At 41.2% G+C, this 13,772-nt stretch overlaps 2 protein-coding genes across 2 annotated transcripts in view; one reads left to right on the plus strand and one right to left on the minus strand.

The window, feature by feature from the left end:
- itgb3b (integrin beta 3b) overlaps window positions 1-1,340 on the minus strand; it is a gene marked incomplete at its 5' end in the record, with an annotated part of 21,418 nt that extends 20,078 nt beyond the window's left edge. Inside the window, one exon of the mRNA XM_081393011.1 lies at window positions 1,183-1,340. Within this exon, the coding sequence (XP_081249137.1) occupies window positions 1,183-1,201 (19 nt within the window). The remainder of the gene's footprint in view (window positions 1-1,182) is intronic.
- Window positions 1-11,125, plus strand: part of synpo2lb (synaptopodin 2-like b) — a 14,146-nt gene extending 3,021 nt beyond the window's left edge. The window contains exons 2-4 of the mRNA XM_081393008.1: window positions 1,246-1,397; window positions 1,473-2,194; window positions 6,749-11,125. Of these exons, the coding sequence (XP_081249134.1) occupies window positions 1,246-1,397; window positions 1,473-2,194; window positions 6,749-9,363 (3,489 nt within the window). The 3' untranslated portion in view covers window positions 9,364-11,125. The remainder of the gene's footprint in view (window positions 1-1,245; window positions 1,398-1,472; window positions 2,195-6,748) is intronic.
- The last annotated feature ends 2,647 nt before the right edge of the window (window positions 11,126-13,772 follow it).

Here is a 13,772-nt window from a genome sequence, read left to right on the forward strand (position 1 = left end):
GTAAATGGAAATAACGAGTCAGTGCTCTGAAGTCAACGATTCACATTCACTGACTCGAAAGATTTGTTAAAAAAGTCATTCTTGAAAAAAAAAAATATAGCCTATATATTATTCATGGACGTGGGTGTCATTTGCTCTCGTGTAGGCCTAATAGTCACTGTACTGTGCCAGCCTGAAGCGAGAACAGGCATGAAGTGTTCGCGATCATCAGAAAACTTTCAATGAAGTTTCAATGAGAGTTCAGTTGGAACGAAACATTAAACTTTTGCAGATACATTAGACTTATGTTAGATTAAATTGTAGTTTCTCAGGCAAAATGTGATGTATTTTTAACCTGCTAAATTCACCATTAGCCTATGCTAATATGGCTAGCTAAACAATGACTGACAGGGTTGGGGTGGGTTGTAACCATAGACAGTATAGGTTGTAACACATATTTAAACAGTAGTGTTACAACAATCCCCTTACATACAACTAAATACAGTTTCTTTTTAATAATTTTACAGAATAACTAGACAGTGGAAAGACATACAGGTGTGCTTGCCTGTGTTTAAAAAGAGGGAACTGACCTCAGACAATGAAAGCTTTTGTGGTGTTATCTGTATAGAGCCATTTGGCAACTCAAAGCCAAAGGAGGTTTGAGTAAAATGTGCCACCAAGCCTGCACTCCAGGGTCAACAACATTAATTTGTCACCATTGTGATTCTGAGAGTATTCACACACCGACACACAAGTTCAGTTTTTGTTAGACCTTCATGTTCTTTACACAGGCACACTGGAGTCGAGTGTTCATTAAGCATAAATACCATTAAGGAAGTTTGTTCCAGTAGTCTAATTTACACTCATGCTCACACACAGTCAAACAAGTGAATTTGAGCTGTGGTCAGTCAGAAAGATTGTTCTTTTGGATTGTTTCAATAAACCTGGTTTTGAAGCATATTACATGGTGTGTCAGCTGTTTTTGCTTCTTTAGGTCAATTGTTACAACTTACCCCAGTGTGTGTTACAGTTACATCTACCCCAGTAGTGGGGTAGCCTAGATGTAACAAAGGCACATCATGTATTTGACATTAACTTATAAGAGCTGTGATATTCTTGCAGAGGTCTGAATGAGTGCCTTTAGTTTTGTAGTAAACAAATGTGGGTACTTTTTATAAAAGTTTGAGCACTTAAGCTACGTACTTATCTTCCTGAAACTCATCAATAGAATGTTTGTGCTGACTCTGTCTCCTCCTGCTGTTAAAGGTGAGGAAGCGCAGTAAGGCCTGCAGGGCTGGGCTCAGAGAGACTGATGAGCTGGTCTCAATCAATGATGTGTCCTGTGGAACACTATCTCATGCTGAGGCTATGAATCTGATTGATAGTGGCAGAGGAACCCTCCATCTGCGAATCAAAAGGTCGGTGTAAGATATGATTATCATGAGGAGTTGAGAGTCATACTATTGAAAATAATCACTTTGCTTTCCATTCAGGGCCCCAGCTGTGTATCAGTCAGTGGTGCTTCTGGGTCGGGCCCCCTCTCCCCGCATTGATAAGGAGTACCGGGCAGCCTTGAGGGCTCTGTCCCCTCCACTTACCTCTAAACCACCCAGTGTCAACCGAGCATCGCTCATGTCCCCCACCGGCGGCCTAGAGTGGCTTACGTCCCCTCCAGACAGTGAGGCTTACTACGGCGAGACAGACAGCGACGCAGATGTGGCGGCACAAGAGAGACAGCGTAGACAGAAACGACGAAGCCCCAGTAGCTCTCCTGCCAAGATCCCCGGCCAAGCCTCACCCCAAGAGGAGGAGACTTCAGAAATGAGTGGCTATGAGAGCGCCCAGGACGTCTGCATGTACCCTCAAACACAGAGCTGGCCTGTATCTGATCTAGAGGGAACGGGGACTCAGCAACAGCACGTAATGCCTGGGGTGGCACGCAGAGAGGTGGTCTACCAGCCCTCACAGGCTGAATGGTCACAGCAGGCTGAAAATTCCTCTGAGAATTCAGACCAAAGTCCATCAGGAGCTGCTGAAGTGGACAGTGGCTTCCAGGAGCCTCCCACTGTCCCACCTCCACTTGTTTCTCCAGAGAGGGCAAAAGAGGCTCTCATGCTTGCATCTCACAGACAGATGGTACCCATGGTCGGTCCTGTGGACAACCCAGTGGATGAAGAACTCACTGTCACGTACGTGGACAAGGCCAAGCAAGCTAGTGAGTACCAGTCATCTTTTTTAAATAGCGCACACACACACACACACACACACACACACACACACACACACACACACACACACACACACACACACACACACACACACACACACACACACACACACACACACACACACACACACACACACACACACACACACACACACACACACACACACACACACACACTACTGTTCAAAAGTTTGGGGTCAGTAAGATTTATAAAATGTTTTTGAATTATGCTCACCAGGGCTGCATTTATTTTATCACAAATGCAATAAAACAGTAATATTGTGAAATTGTATTACATTTTAAAATAACTATTTTATATTTGTAATATATTTTAATTTATTCCTGTCATGGCAAAGCTGAATTTTCAGCAACCATTAGTCTTCATTGTCACATGATCCTTTAGAAATCATTTCTCATTATCAATGTTACTTTTTCAATGTATCAATATCAGTGTTGCTTGATATTTTTGTGGAAACTGATACAATTTTTTCCAGCATTGCTAGATGAATAGAACGTTCAGAAGAAAAAATTGTATCATAATAAAAGCCTTTACAGTCACTTTTGATCAATTAAAGGCATCTTTGCTGAATAAAAGTATTCATTTATTTCGTAAACCCATTTTTTTTTACTTTTGAACTATAGTTTATGCTTGAATATCTTCATTTCATACACCATACATTTAATTGCTATTTTGTCCTAACACAGTTTGACTTTTTTTATTCTGTTGCCTGAACTAATTTCAATTACTATATGGCAATTGAGTCAGTACAACAAATTATTTTTGAGTGAATTTATATGGAGGATGAGCTCAGAATTATTTCTGTACTGTGTTAAATTTAACCTTTGGAAAATTCACTAGAGATAAATCCCATGTCAAGAAGGAATGTAAATCTGGACCTGATGTGATGCAATGATATTTGATCAAATTAAGCCAGAATTCAGTTTATCACATTTTTACTGCATATTGCAAGATATTTTGTGTGTGATGATACTTAATGTGGACAATTCATTTTCGGGAGAATGGGTCAGTCTGAAAAAAGTTGATAGAGGGCATATTTGAGGATGAAATTATATCTGGAAGTTTTGCAAACCCGAGTTGGGAATGTGAGTTGAACTGAGCACGACCCATAATTCGATTCACAATGACTCAAATGACTCTTATGAGCCAGTTATGTTAATGAATCGATCAAAATAAATCAGTCTGAAGAAACATTCACTGAATGAACTTGCTGAATCAGTGAGAGCGGTTAAACTCACTTACTGTACTGCACGTTATCATTACTTTCAGTTATGTTTGTCTTAAAATTAAGTGTGTTTTGTGTTCTTAAGGTTTGTGAAATGGTGTGAGATCAGTGGTTATGACAACTTTTAGTTAAGGATACACATTTGCTTCATTGATTGTCATACAACCTAATAACATGATATGGCTCAGTGGGAAATAATCATATCTTGTGATGTGGGATAAGTAATTGAGCTCATATGCAAATGTCGGTGATGGGGGTTCCTCATGTCTCTCTGCTGAGGGTTTAAGAGGGCAGGGGAAGATGGCTGGAGTCTATATTTGTCCCTTGACTCAGGCCTATAATACAAGCCTCTATTGCATGCTGGGAAAGGCATGTCCAGTTGTTGTCCAACGTCAGTGATATTTCATTCTCTCCATGTAAATGGTTCAGTCTCTGCTAATAAAATGATTTAAGATCTGGACTTTTTAAACAAAATATTCTACATCTTTAGTTTATTTTAGGTTTCCTTTTTAACGACATTCTTAAAGTATTAAGGACTTTGTCTAAATGAATGGGTATCAAACAATATTTTACAGCATATAAATTAGTATGGTTCGGGCCAAATCTAGATTTACACTGATTGATAAAAGTTCAAGCTGATTAATCATCAAGGGTTAAATCAGTGGTTCTCAACCTTTTTGACTCCATGGCCACCCTATGTCCAAGACAATATTTGATACTGAATCCTTTCTATTATCTTTACATAGAGACATATATGTATGTTATATTTACTATTATAATAATGTTAATATAAATAAATTTTAATAATTGTATGACCTTTTGGGGAGTCTTGTCAAGGCCCCTAGGCTCTGGCCCCTGGCTGAGATCTACTGGACTGGTTCAGTAGCTATTTTTCTTTTCTTTTCTTTTCTTTTTCTTTTTTTAGATTTGATGTATTTCTACTCAAGCCAAGTGCTGATTTTTACTAAGTATCATATGACTTGAGTCACTATTCAGTTATTTGAAAGCTCATCCCTCTCAAAGGTTAAAAATCTGACCTTAAATATGAGATGCATACACAGGTGTCAATGATGTGGTTAATGATGGGATGAGGATTAGGAGTCTGTTTTTCACAATTCTTCTTATAGTAAGATAAACACACATTGGAAACTTCATTGGAGTCAAACAATATACTGTACAGTATCTTGTGTCTGTAGCTGATGGGGTGCTAATTCCCCTCTCTAAAACCTTTGGGAAGGGTTTCTCCTCAGCTAATGGCACCCCGCCGACAGTCTGAAGGTCACTTTGCTTTTCAAGACTGATGGGACATTTTTAGGATTGTGTAGCCTAAATAAACATGTTTTGGTGTTTAATTCTGTATCTCTATTGAGAATTCCAAACTAGAATTCATGTTTGTGAATTCTCTTGTGTGTATGTCTCTGAGGCTAGAGACATTAATGTAGTGAGGGTTCATGACAGCTGCTCTTCTCTGTCACTGTTAGTGGTGAATACAGAATAAGCCAGGGCATTCAGACAGCCTTGGTAAGAAGAGAAGATGAAGCGTGCACACCTGTTATTGTGACAGCATGGTGGGAGGTCAAAAGAGAGTGGTATAAAATATTGTGGATGTGCCAATCAGAGAAATATCTCTGTCTCTTAGAATAGATGGTGAACAAAGATTAAATAGCATTTGTAGAGGAACTGGTTCTTCTTTTCTTTTTCAATGTACTGTAAGTGTCATAACTGTAGTTACTGGCTCATAATTGTTCAAATCTAAAGTAACTGCAAAAGCACGAGATATTACAGAAATTGATTGTTCGAAACTGTTCAATGGTGATTAAAAAGGTTGACCTTTTTATCTTTACATTTTACAATAAGTCAAATGTTGCCTCAACACTTAAGAGTTTCAAACACATCTGATCGGCGGTACTTGTTTCTGAGTCAAAGTAGGTTTAGAGTCATTGATTTAGTAGGGTTAAGTCATTGTGGTATGGTTGGAGAGTCATCATGAGCCCATATGACGGTCAGCTTAAGCAGGTCTATCCAGAGAGATACCGAAGTGTGCCCAAACAGGTGGGAAATGTCCGTTAGCTCTCTTCACTGACCAAAATAGCTTGAATGACATAATGGGGTTTCTCTGGGCCTTTGAAAGGGTCTTGCGGTTAGACAAAAGGTCTTTAAAAGGCCTGACCTCAGACTACGGACTGGTTGATTTTGCACCAATGTGGGCCGAGCTCCCATTGCTGGCTGTGCTCCACTGGTGTGTTTGTGTGTGTCCTGCCAGTAAGGCTGGCTTAAGAACATAGTTTTTACACTGAACAACATGAGGAGCTTCACATTGCCTGGAGAGGTTGAACACAAAGGACACATCTATGCAGGTAAAGACCTCAGGGCTTATGTAGAGCTTTAGAGAGATGGAGCTTGGTTTCTGTTTAAATGATCCAAAATTGGGGATAAAATGATCACTAATGAGAAAGGTGATAGAAAGGTATTATTTACAGTGTCTTGGATTCACTGAGATCAGTTTTGGCTTTTGTGTTTTGTGTTTGACGTTTGTTTTACTTGTATTGATTTATTGAAAACTGAAATGCTTAAAAAAGCTTAGATATGTCAACCATTTCTCATTAAGCACAGTTGTACAATAGCAGGTATATATAATGTTTAACCTTTTTGTGTTGAATGGTCATTTGTAATGTCTAGATGATCAAAAGTCTCTACAAATAATTACTGTATAATTAAAAAAACACATTTATGTCTTTATTTGGACCTTATAAATGAGAATATTTTGAATTTAATATGGCATAATTATTCCAACATTGAAGATGTTTTGAGGCCCTCCATATTAGAACGAGAATATATTAGCAAAAAGAATATCAGATTCCTTTACCCTGTCTTTTAATATAGATCCTGGATCCCAAAGGGTTACTTGCTCAAGCTGTTAGAATCTGATGGGCTATTTGTAGAGAAGGATGAGCTCAGTAATTTACCATGAGCATTTTGGTGCCAGACATTTCAGCATCTAACCCTCTGCATTATAACACAAAGCTATTCTGACTCAACTGTGTTCCAATTTATTACAATGCCAGTTTGATTTATGAAAGTTGTGACTTTATGTTTGATGACTTTATATGTGACTTTATGTTTGATGTTGCCTATTAATCACCAAAGGTACTGTTATATAAAAGTAAAAAAATACCCTATAGACCAGACAAGGCATGCTAACAAATACACAAAATATACAAATGATATTGTTGGTTCAAGTAAAGAAATTTTAAGTATTTATTGCTGATTGATATACACACTATCTTTCTCTCCTTAGAGCTACACAGAGGTGAGAGTTCACAAGATAAGCAGGTGAAGGAAGCCCGATCCAAGTGCCGCACCATTGCGTCACTCTTGACAGATGCTCCTAACCCTCATTCTAAAGGTGTGCTTATGTTCAAAAAGCGACGGCAGCGCGCCAAGAAGTATACTCTCACATGCTTTGGCAGTGTAGACGGAGAAAGCAACAGTAACACAGAGGGAGAAACTGAAGACGAAAGCCTGTTTCCTGGGAGTGAATCTGAGATTGATGAGGATGGTTTTTCGGCTGCACCAGACCCTACCTGGGATAGCGGTTACCTGGACGTTCTAGACAGGAGAACTTCAGCGTGTATTGTGCCTGACAGAGAAGCAGAGATAAGCCCGGGCCTAAACGCCACTTCAGGAAAAGGAGCCCAGCTTTTTGAACAACAGAGGAAAAGAGCAGAAAAAAATATGTCAAACCTGGTTACACCCACTGCCTTCTCCATGCCACAGCATCAGGGAGACTCAACCCTAACGTATACCCCAGTTACTCCAGTCACACCCCTATTCTCTCATAGTACCAATATGGTGAACGGGGAACCTTTGGTGGTGAGCAGGACAAGTGTTGTGTTGTCATCTCCAGTCCAGACACCCATGCCATCAATTGCAGGAGTATTACCAGAGCAAGCAGACTCGTCAGCTGCCAACTCAGTGCACAACAGAACTGCCAGGCCATTTGCCCCTGGCTGTGTGAGCCATCGAGCAGCAACTGCTCCAGTAGTCTTCAGGCCCTGCTCTGCCAAAAAGGCTGGATCACTGGCTCAAGCTGTGTCTGTGGCAACTATGCCAGCTCCCTTCTCTCCTGCAGGCTCGGAGGGGAAGAAAGCCATCTCTACGACATCACTGTATATCCCTGCCAGACCGGCCACCTACAATGGTCCTTCCTCTGTGCTCTCTCCATCCTCAATCATTTCAAGTCCATTTTCTCCTCCCCCTTCAAATGCTCCACTCTACTCTCCAACTTATTCCAGCACCTCTGCCCCTTTTTCTCCAAAATCTTCTCATGTAGCATCTTTGAGATCACCTTCTGGTATATCTCAGACATACTCTCCACCCCAAACACAGGCAATGCCTCTCAGTCCTCCGTACCACAAGGTTTCTGCTCAATATCAGCCACCTCCACTGGTGCACGTGCCAGCACAGCCTTTCTCTCCCCCATCTACAAATGTCCCAGGTATTCCCATTGCCCCTGCCCCAGCCCCTACCCATGCCTATGCACCCACAGCACCAAATGTGCAATCTTCCCCAGCCCATAAAGTCTCCTTTAACCCATATATCTCTGTGGCATCCACTACACCGGAAACAACCAATGCACCAGTTGCCCAGCAGTATCCTCTCTTTTCCAACTCCACAGATGGGATGACTTCTCGAGAGCAGCGGGTCTCAGTCCCCGTTGGACGCACTGGCATCCTGCAGGAGGCTTGTCGTCGTGGCACCAAGAAACCAATGTTCAATGCTCAAGAGGAGAAGAAGGCTCCATCTTATAACCCTGAACTACTGTCTCTAGTGCAGAACTTGGATGACAGGTCCCGTTCGGGTGTAGAGGCTGGGTTTGAGTCTGGCCCTGAGGAGGATTTCCTCAACCTGGGTGCAGAGGCTTGTAACTTCATGCAGGCACAGAGATACAAGATGCCACCACCAGTGGCTCCTAAACCAGCTCAGTCAGCTCCTGAGATGCCCCAGATGCAAGGTAAAGGTGCGGAGCTGTTTGCACGCAGACAAAGTCGCATGGACCGATATGTGGTGGATAAACAGCCCAAATCTCCAGCGCAGCCTCGTGATCCATCACCCTCACCCTCCCTCCCAGGCCACTGGAAATACTCTCCAAACATCCGAGCCCCACCACCCATTAATTATAACCCACTGCTGTCACCTTCTTGCCCTCCAGTAGCCCAGCGTGGTACAAAGGCTAATGATGCTACTAAAGTTGGGGTTAAAACAGTGCCTGGCCAGCACAAACAGGGTATAAAAGCTCTAGACTTTGTGAGCAGGCAGCCATACCAGCTCAACTCCTCTTTGTTCAGTTATGGAGGTGGAGTCCCTCAAAACACTGCTACTTATCAGCAGCAGCAGAATGGTGTTGGTATGACAGGTAATTTCCTTAACCCACCGAAGCAGGTCCCTGTTAAAGCAAGCCGTGTGTATGAAATCAAACGTTTCTCCACGCCTACTCCCATGTCTGCACCAACATCCCTGACCCCTACTGTAATCGCCCCTCGCTCTGCCACAACTCTCGGTGAGCCAATGTGGCGCAGTGATGTCACTTCCCCACCTCCCATTTCTCCACGACCTGCGGCCCCGTTCTCGCCACCTCCTCCTGCCCCGACAACAGCCCTGCCTGCTCTCCCCAAATTCACTGCCCCCGTGCCCAATTCAGTGCCCATCCCACAACTCACTCCTGGGCAAGACACCCAATTCCGGGCAGCCAAGCAATTTAAGAGCGCCCCTGAGCTGAGTCCCCTGTCTGCTGGTGTGCGATCCTCAGGGTCCGGGAGTAGCCAGAACCTACGGGTACCCAGACCACGCTTCAGTACATCGAGCATGGGTCTGCAACCGAACGTGTGGAGGCCTGGCTCAATGCTTTACTGAGAATCCACTGTGACACTAATTATCACCCTGGGCAAGAGCACTTGAGTGCTTGAGCTCTGTTCTGCTAAATGAATCGTTCGACATCAGTAATATATATAAACAAAAAAGTCATTCAGAGATTGCATGTTCACAACTGTTGTATTTCAGTCACTCTAGACAAGTACACAATTATAAAATAGAGTATGCAGCAACTTACATGTCTAGCATCATAGATGTCTACATCTGTATATGTCCTGTATTATTCAGTTTTTTCAGAATGTTGAGATATTTATGTACTGTGCACATTTGATTCATGTTTCTACTTCAGTTTGCATCTAATTTATTTTACACCAAATGAACATGTTTAACCCATAGAAAGAATTGCACAGACACTATTTGTGAGAGCAACTAAATATCTAATAATGATAAGTTTTGACATTATGTACAAGGGGCCACAAGGATGGAATGATGAAGGGTAATTAAACTATATATGACAGAATCCGATTGTAACAGAAGTTACTGGACCTCAGAGTCATTGAAGATTTGTGTACAAGTGTTATAGAATGTTCTAAGACATGTATTTTCTCGAGTTGTATCAGAGTCTTAGTGAAAGAAATACACAAAGAATGTGACGGACTTGCAATGAAAAAGATGAAAATTCCTCAAGTGGAGAGATGGTACAAATCACCCCATTGCGCTTGCTTTTGAATTGCTATATCATCTGGCCTCTGCATTGCCCTTTCCTTCTGATGTTATCCATCCTTTATCTCTCTAAACATCTGTTGAGGTTGGACTCCAGGCCTGTGTTTGTGTAGACTCTAGAGTATTGCACAAAGCCTTTGCTTCTTGTTTGATGAGGATCAGTATAAATGCTTGATGCATGTGCTCATTTCTTCATAATGCTGCATAGGCCATGGTTTTGACTGAGCATTTACAAAAGCATGTGAACTCCCCTATGGGGAATTGTGCTGGGGCTTTTTCATATGACAGCTGAAAAAAGTACACTATGACAAATTCTGCAAGCGCTGATTTATCTTTATAACATATTATGCGAATGTGACATTGACCACTTTCCCTGGTGCTTGCTCTTATTGTGAATGATGCTTTTTCCAAACAGGTAAGACATCCATTGCAATCACTTGTGTGAGCTGTTTAACCGCATTTGTGAAATTGCACATGCCTAGTTGAACTTTGCTTGCTTTGCTTTTTTATCAGAAAAGACCCAATGGCCTTGGTGTAATGGAACAACATGGAATGGTGGGTACCATTTCTCTACTAAGGTTAAGAGGGTTGATTGGATGTAAAGCTATAGTGTGCCTTGTGTCATTTAAGTATAAAGGTCATGACAGAATGGAGGTATGCAAATGGAAGGTATGAAGCAAGATATAAAATTTGAAAGCTAGAATAGAGAGGAAACTGCCTTTTTGATTTTCTGGGCCATTAGATAAAATTATACACTCAAATATTAATTTTCCTGTACTAATAAGACTGTCATAATGTATGTCATGCTTCTGCACAACATTTTTAAAGCTTTAATTTAGTAAATGTATTATTTTGTGTTAAATATTATGAAAACGTAATTATATTAAATCAATTACACTTAGTGCTTTGGGTAATTTGAAGTTTATAGTGGAATTATGTACAATGCAAATGTTGAATGAGAGAAAATGGAAAGTTTAATGGACTTATGGGTTCTTGGGCTCTAGGACTGGGAATACGAGAACGACTTTGTACTGTCTGAGTTACTATTGAGCAATGAAAATAAATGTAGAAATATAAGTGGCGGATGTGGTTTTTTATTATATTTTCTCTAATGTTGTGTTAATTTCATAGCTCTCAAATAGATTAACCTGCAGATATAAATATAAAGATCATGCCAACTGCTTTATAGTGTTTCACAATAAATGTTTTTAATTGGAATCTTACAATGCGGTCTGTTGTGCTGAAGGTCATGAAAAGACATGCAGTTGTCCTAAAAACCCCTGAGCGGCGCTGTTACACGAGGTTTAAAATAAGTTCCCTCAGTCACTCTACTGAATCCAAGGCACGGCAGCCCTAGTTACAAAACACTTTCCATGGAGTGTGCAGTCATATTTTATCATGTAGAAATATGTTTAAAAATGATTGTCATATAACCTATAACCTACATGTATCATGTAAAATTAATCACAAGCCCATATTCAAGAGGTAACTACTGTAAACTGCATGTAACCTTTAATGTTGTGATGAACAACCGTAAACAGTTAACTAAGCTTTGGCTCTGTAATCTTACCTCCTCTCATAAGGTGAACTGCCTTCTGACCCCTCTGGTCTATGCCCCGCGATCATATGTCACAAGATATCAGGTGCTAACTTTAGCCACAGGTCTGTGTTTCTGTCATGAGCCACATTCTTACTTTCACCCTTCAGCCAGTACCTCAGGTGCTCCTCACTTAGGGCCCTATTTTAACGATCTAAGCGCATGGTCTAAAGCGCACGGTGCAAGTACACATAGTATGTGTCCGAATCCACTTTTGTTTGTTTAACGACGGGAAAAAATGGTCGGCGCCCCCGGCGCATGGTCTAAAATCGTTGTCCCTATTCTCTTAAAGGGGGGGTGAAATGCTATTTCATGCATACTGAGTTTTTTACACTGTTAAAGAGTTGGATTCCCATGCTAAACATGGACAAAGTTTCAAAAATAAAGTTGTACGTTTGATGGAGTATTTCTGTGGCAAAAATACTCCTTCCGGTTTGTCACAAGTTTCGGAAAGTTTTTTTCGAGTATGGGCCTGTGTGACGTCAGATGGGGCGGAATTTCCTTATGCGGTTCCTAAAGCCGCTTGTCCACCAGCGTCCGATCAATTTTTGTTCCGACGCGACGCCAGTGACGTTTTCGCTGCTTGGACAATGAACAAGAAACACAAAGGGCAATTCACATTGCATTGGAGTCCTCATTGAAAACTTGCCTCATCATATTCAATCATGCTTAAAACATTAAAATATTTAATCTGCACTTACCATCGCTTCCGACAATCTGGACAACATCCCTCCAGGCATCATTTTTTACCTGGACATTTCTATATATGTCCAGGCTGGAATCATATATTACTGGAAAGTTTGAGACAGCAATAATCAATTTTTCCTCCATTTTCGCGCCGGGAAAAATGTACTTTAAATATGAAACCATAGCAACGCCCATACACAAATTCTCGCCGCCGAGTTTCCATTGGCTGCTGCCCTGCGTTTTGACGCTCTCATTTGCATAAAGTATCCACCGAGATACTTTTTTGCAGCGCCGCTGTTGACCAAATCGACGCGACGCGTCAGAAATCGAAACGCTGGTGGACAAGCGGCTTAAGGCCACTTCTCCCGGAAGGGCGCGCGCGCACCCGTAGACCAGAGCGAGAGAGCGAAAGCAGTACGCCCATCAAAGCGCTGTGCTCGGCTTTAGGGAAGTCAATGTCGCCAAAGAAGTGGGTTTTTGCTTGCCAGTGCAAGACAACCCTGCACATATTCCAGCCTGATCTCACACACGAAACGTACATATTATTTAGACGTAAATAAAAACGATCCAATTCGTATATATATTTACGTATTATAGTGACTTTTACGTATCATATGGACGTTATTTCAGGTTCGATACGTATCTATATGTACGTATTACAACTTAAAATACGTATAGATTCAACGTATATCCATAAATGCATGACAGCCTTGGTCTCATTGTTAATACGTAGTATTTAATACGTAATTTTCAATGATAGAAAACGTACATTTTATAGATAAATGGAAGATCCCTTAACCCCACTCCCAAACCTAAACATTACCCATTTAAAAAGGACAAAATGTACAGAGATGTGTGGGAAATGGCAATTTTATTAACAATATAGCATTAAAAGATTTTTTAGCAGCTAATCCTACTCTTACCCCTAAACCTACCCATAACAATTTCTTAAAAACTACATAGGCTACAATTATGAAGAAAAAACCGGTACCAAAAGTCGTTCACATGACGATGTGTTGCAGTCACAGTCCTCTCTTTCAGTATAATAGTTTTGAATGAGGTAGAATTTAAGTTATTAATCCAAGAAAATGTTAATCCGGCTTCGCTCGGCAAGCGCGCGCGCTTCTCCATTTCAAATACAGTTTACCGACTGAAATATGGCATGTCGCAATATGTGGCGAGAGCCAATGAGCGTTTGATATCACTGCCGTAAAACATGTCGTAACGCTTCTTGAGGGCGCAATTTTTGAATTTGAATTCATCACGAACGCGGAATTTGACGGTTACGGACTGCGCTGCTGATAGCCTGTGAAATGGAGATGAAGATCACTCACTGGATAAAGGGCTGAATTTGGATCTCTTTCTTGCAAACGTATGGATTCTAAAGATTTGGATTATCAAGCTAATAAAATTGATGTCTTTTATGAATTTATGTTGGGTTTTG

The sequence above is a fragment of the Scardinius erythrophthalmus genome, assembly GCF_964197995.2.
Source record: "Scardinius erythrophthalmus genome assembly, chromosome: 18".
In the NCBI taxonomy this organism is placed as follows: Eukaryota; Metazoa; Chordata; class Actinopteri; order Cypriniformes; family Leuciscidae; genus Scardinius; species Scardinius erythrophthalmus.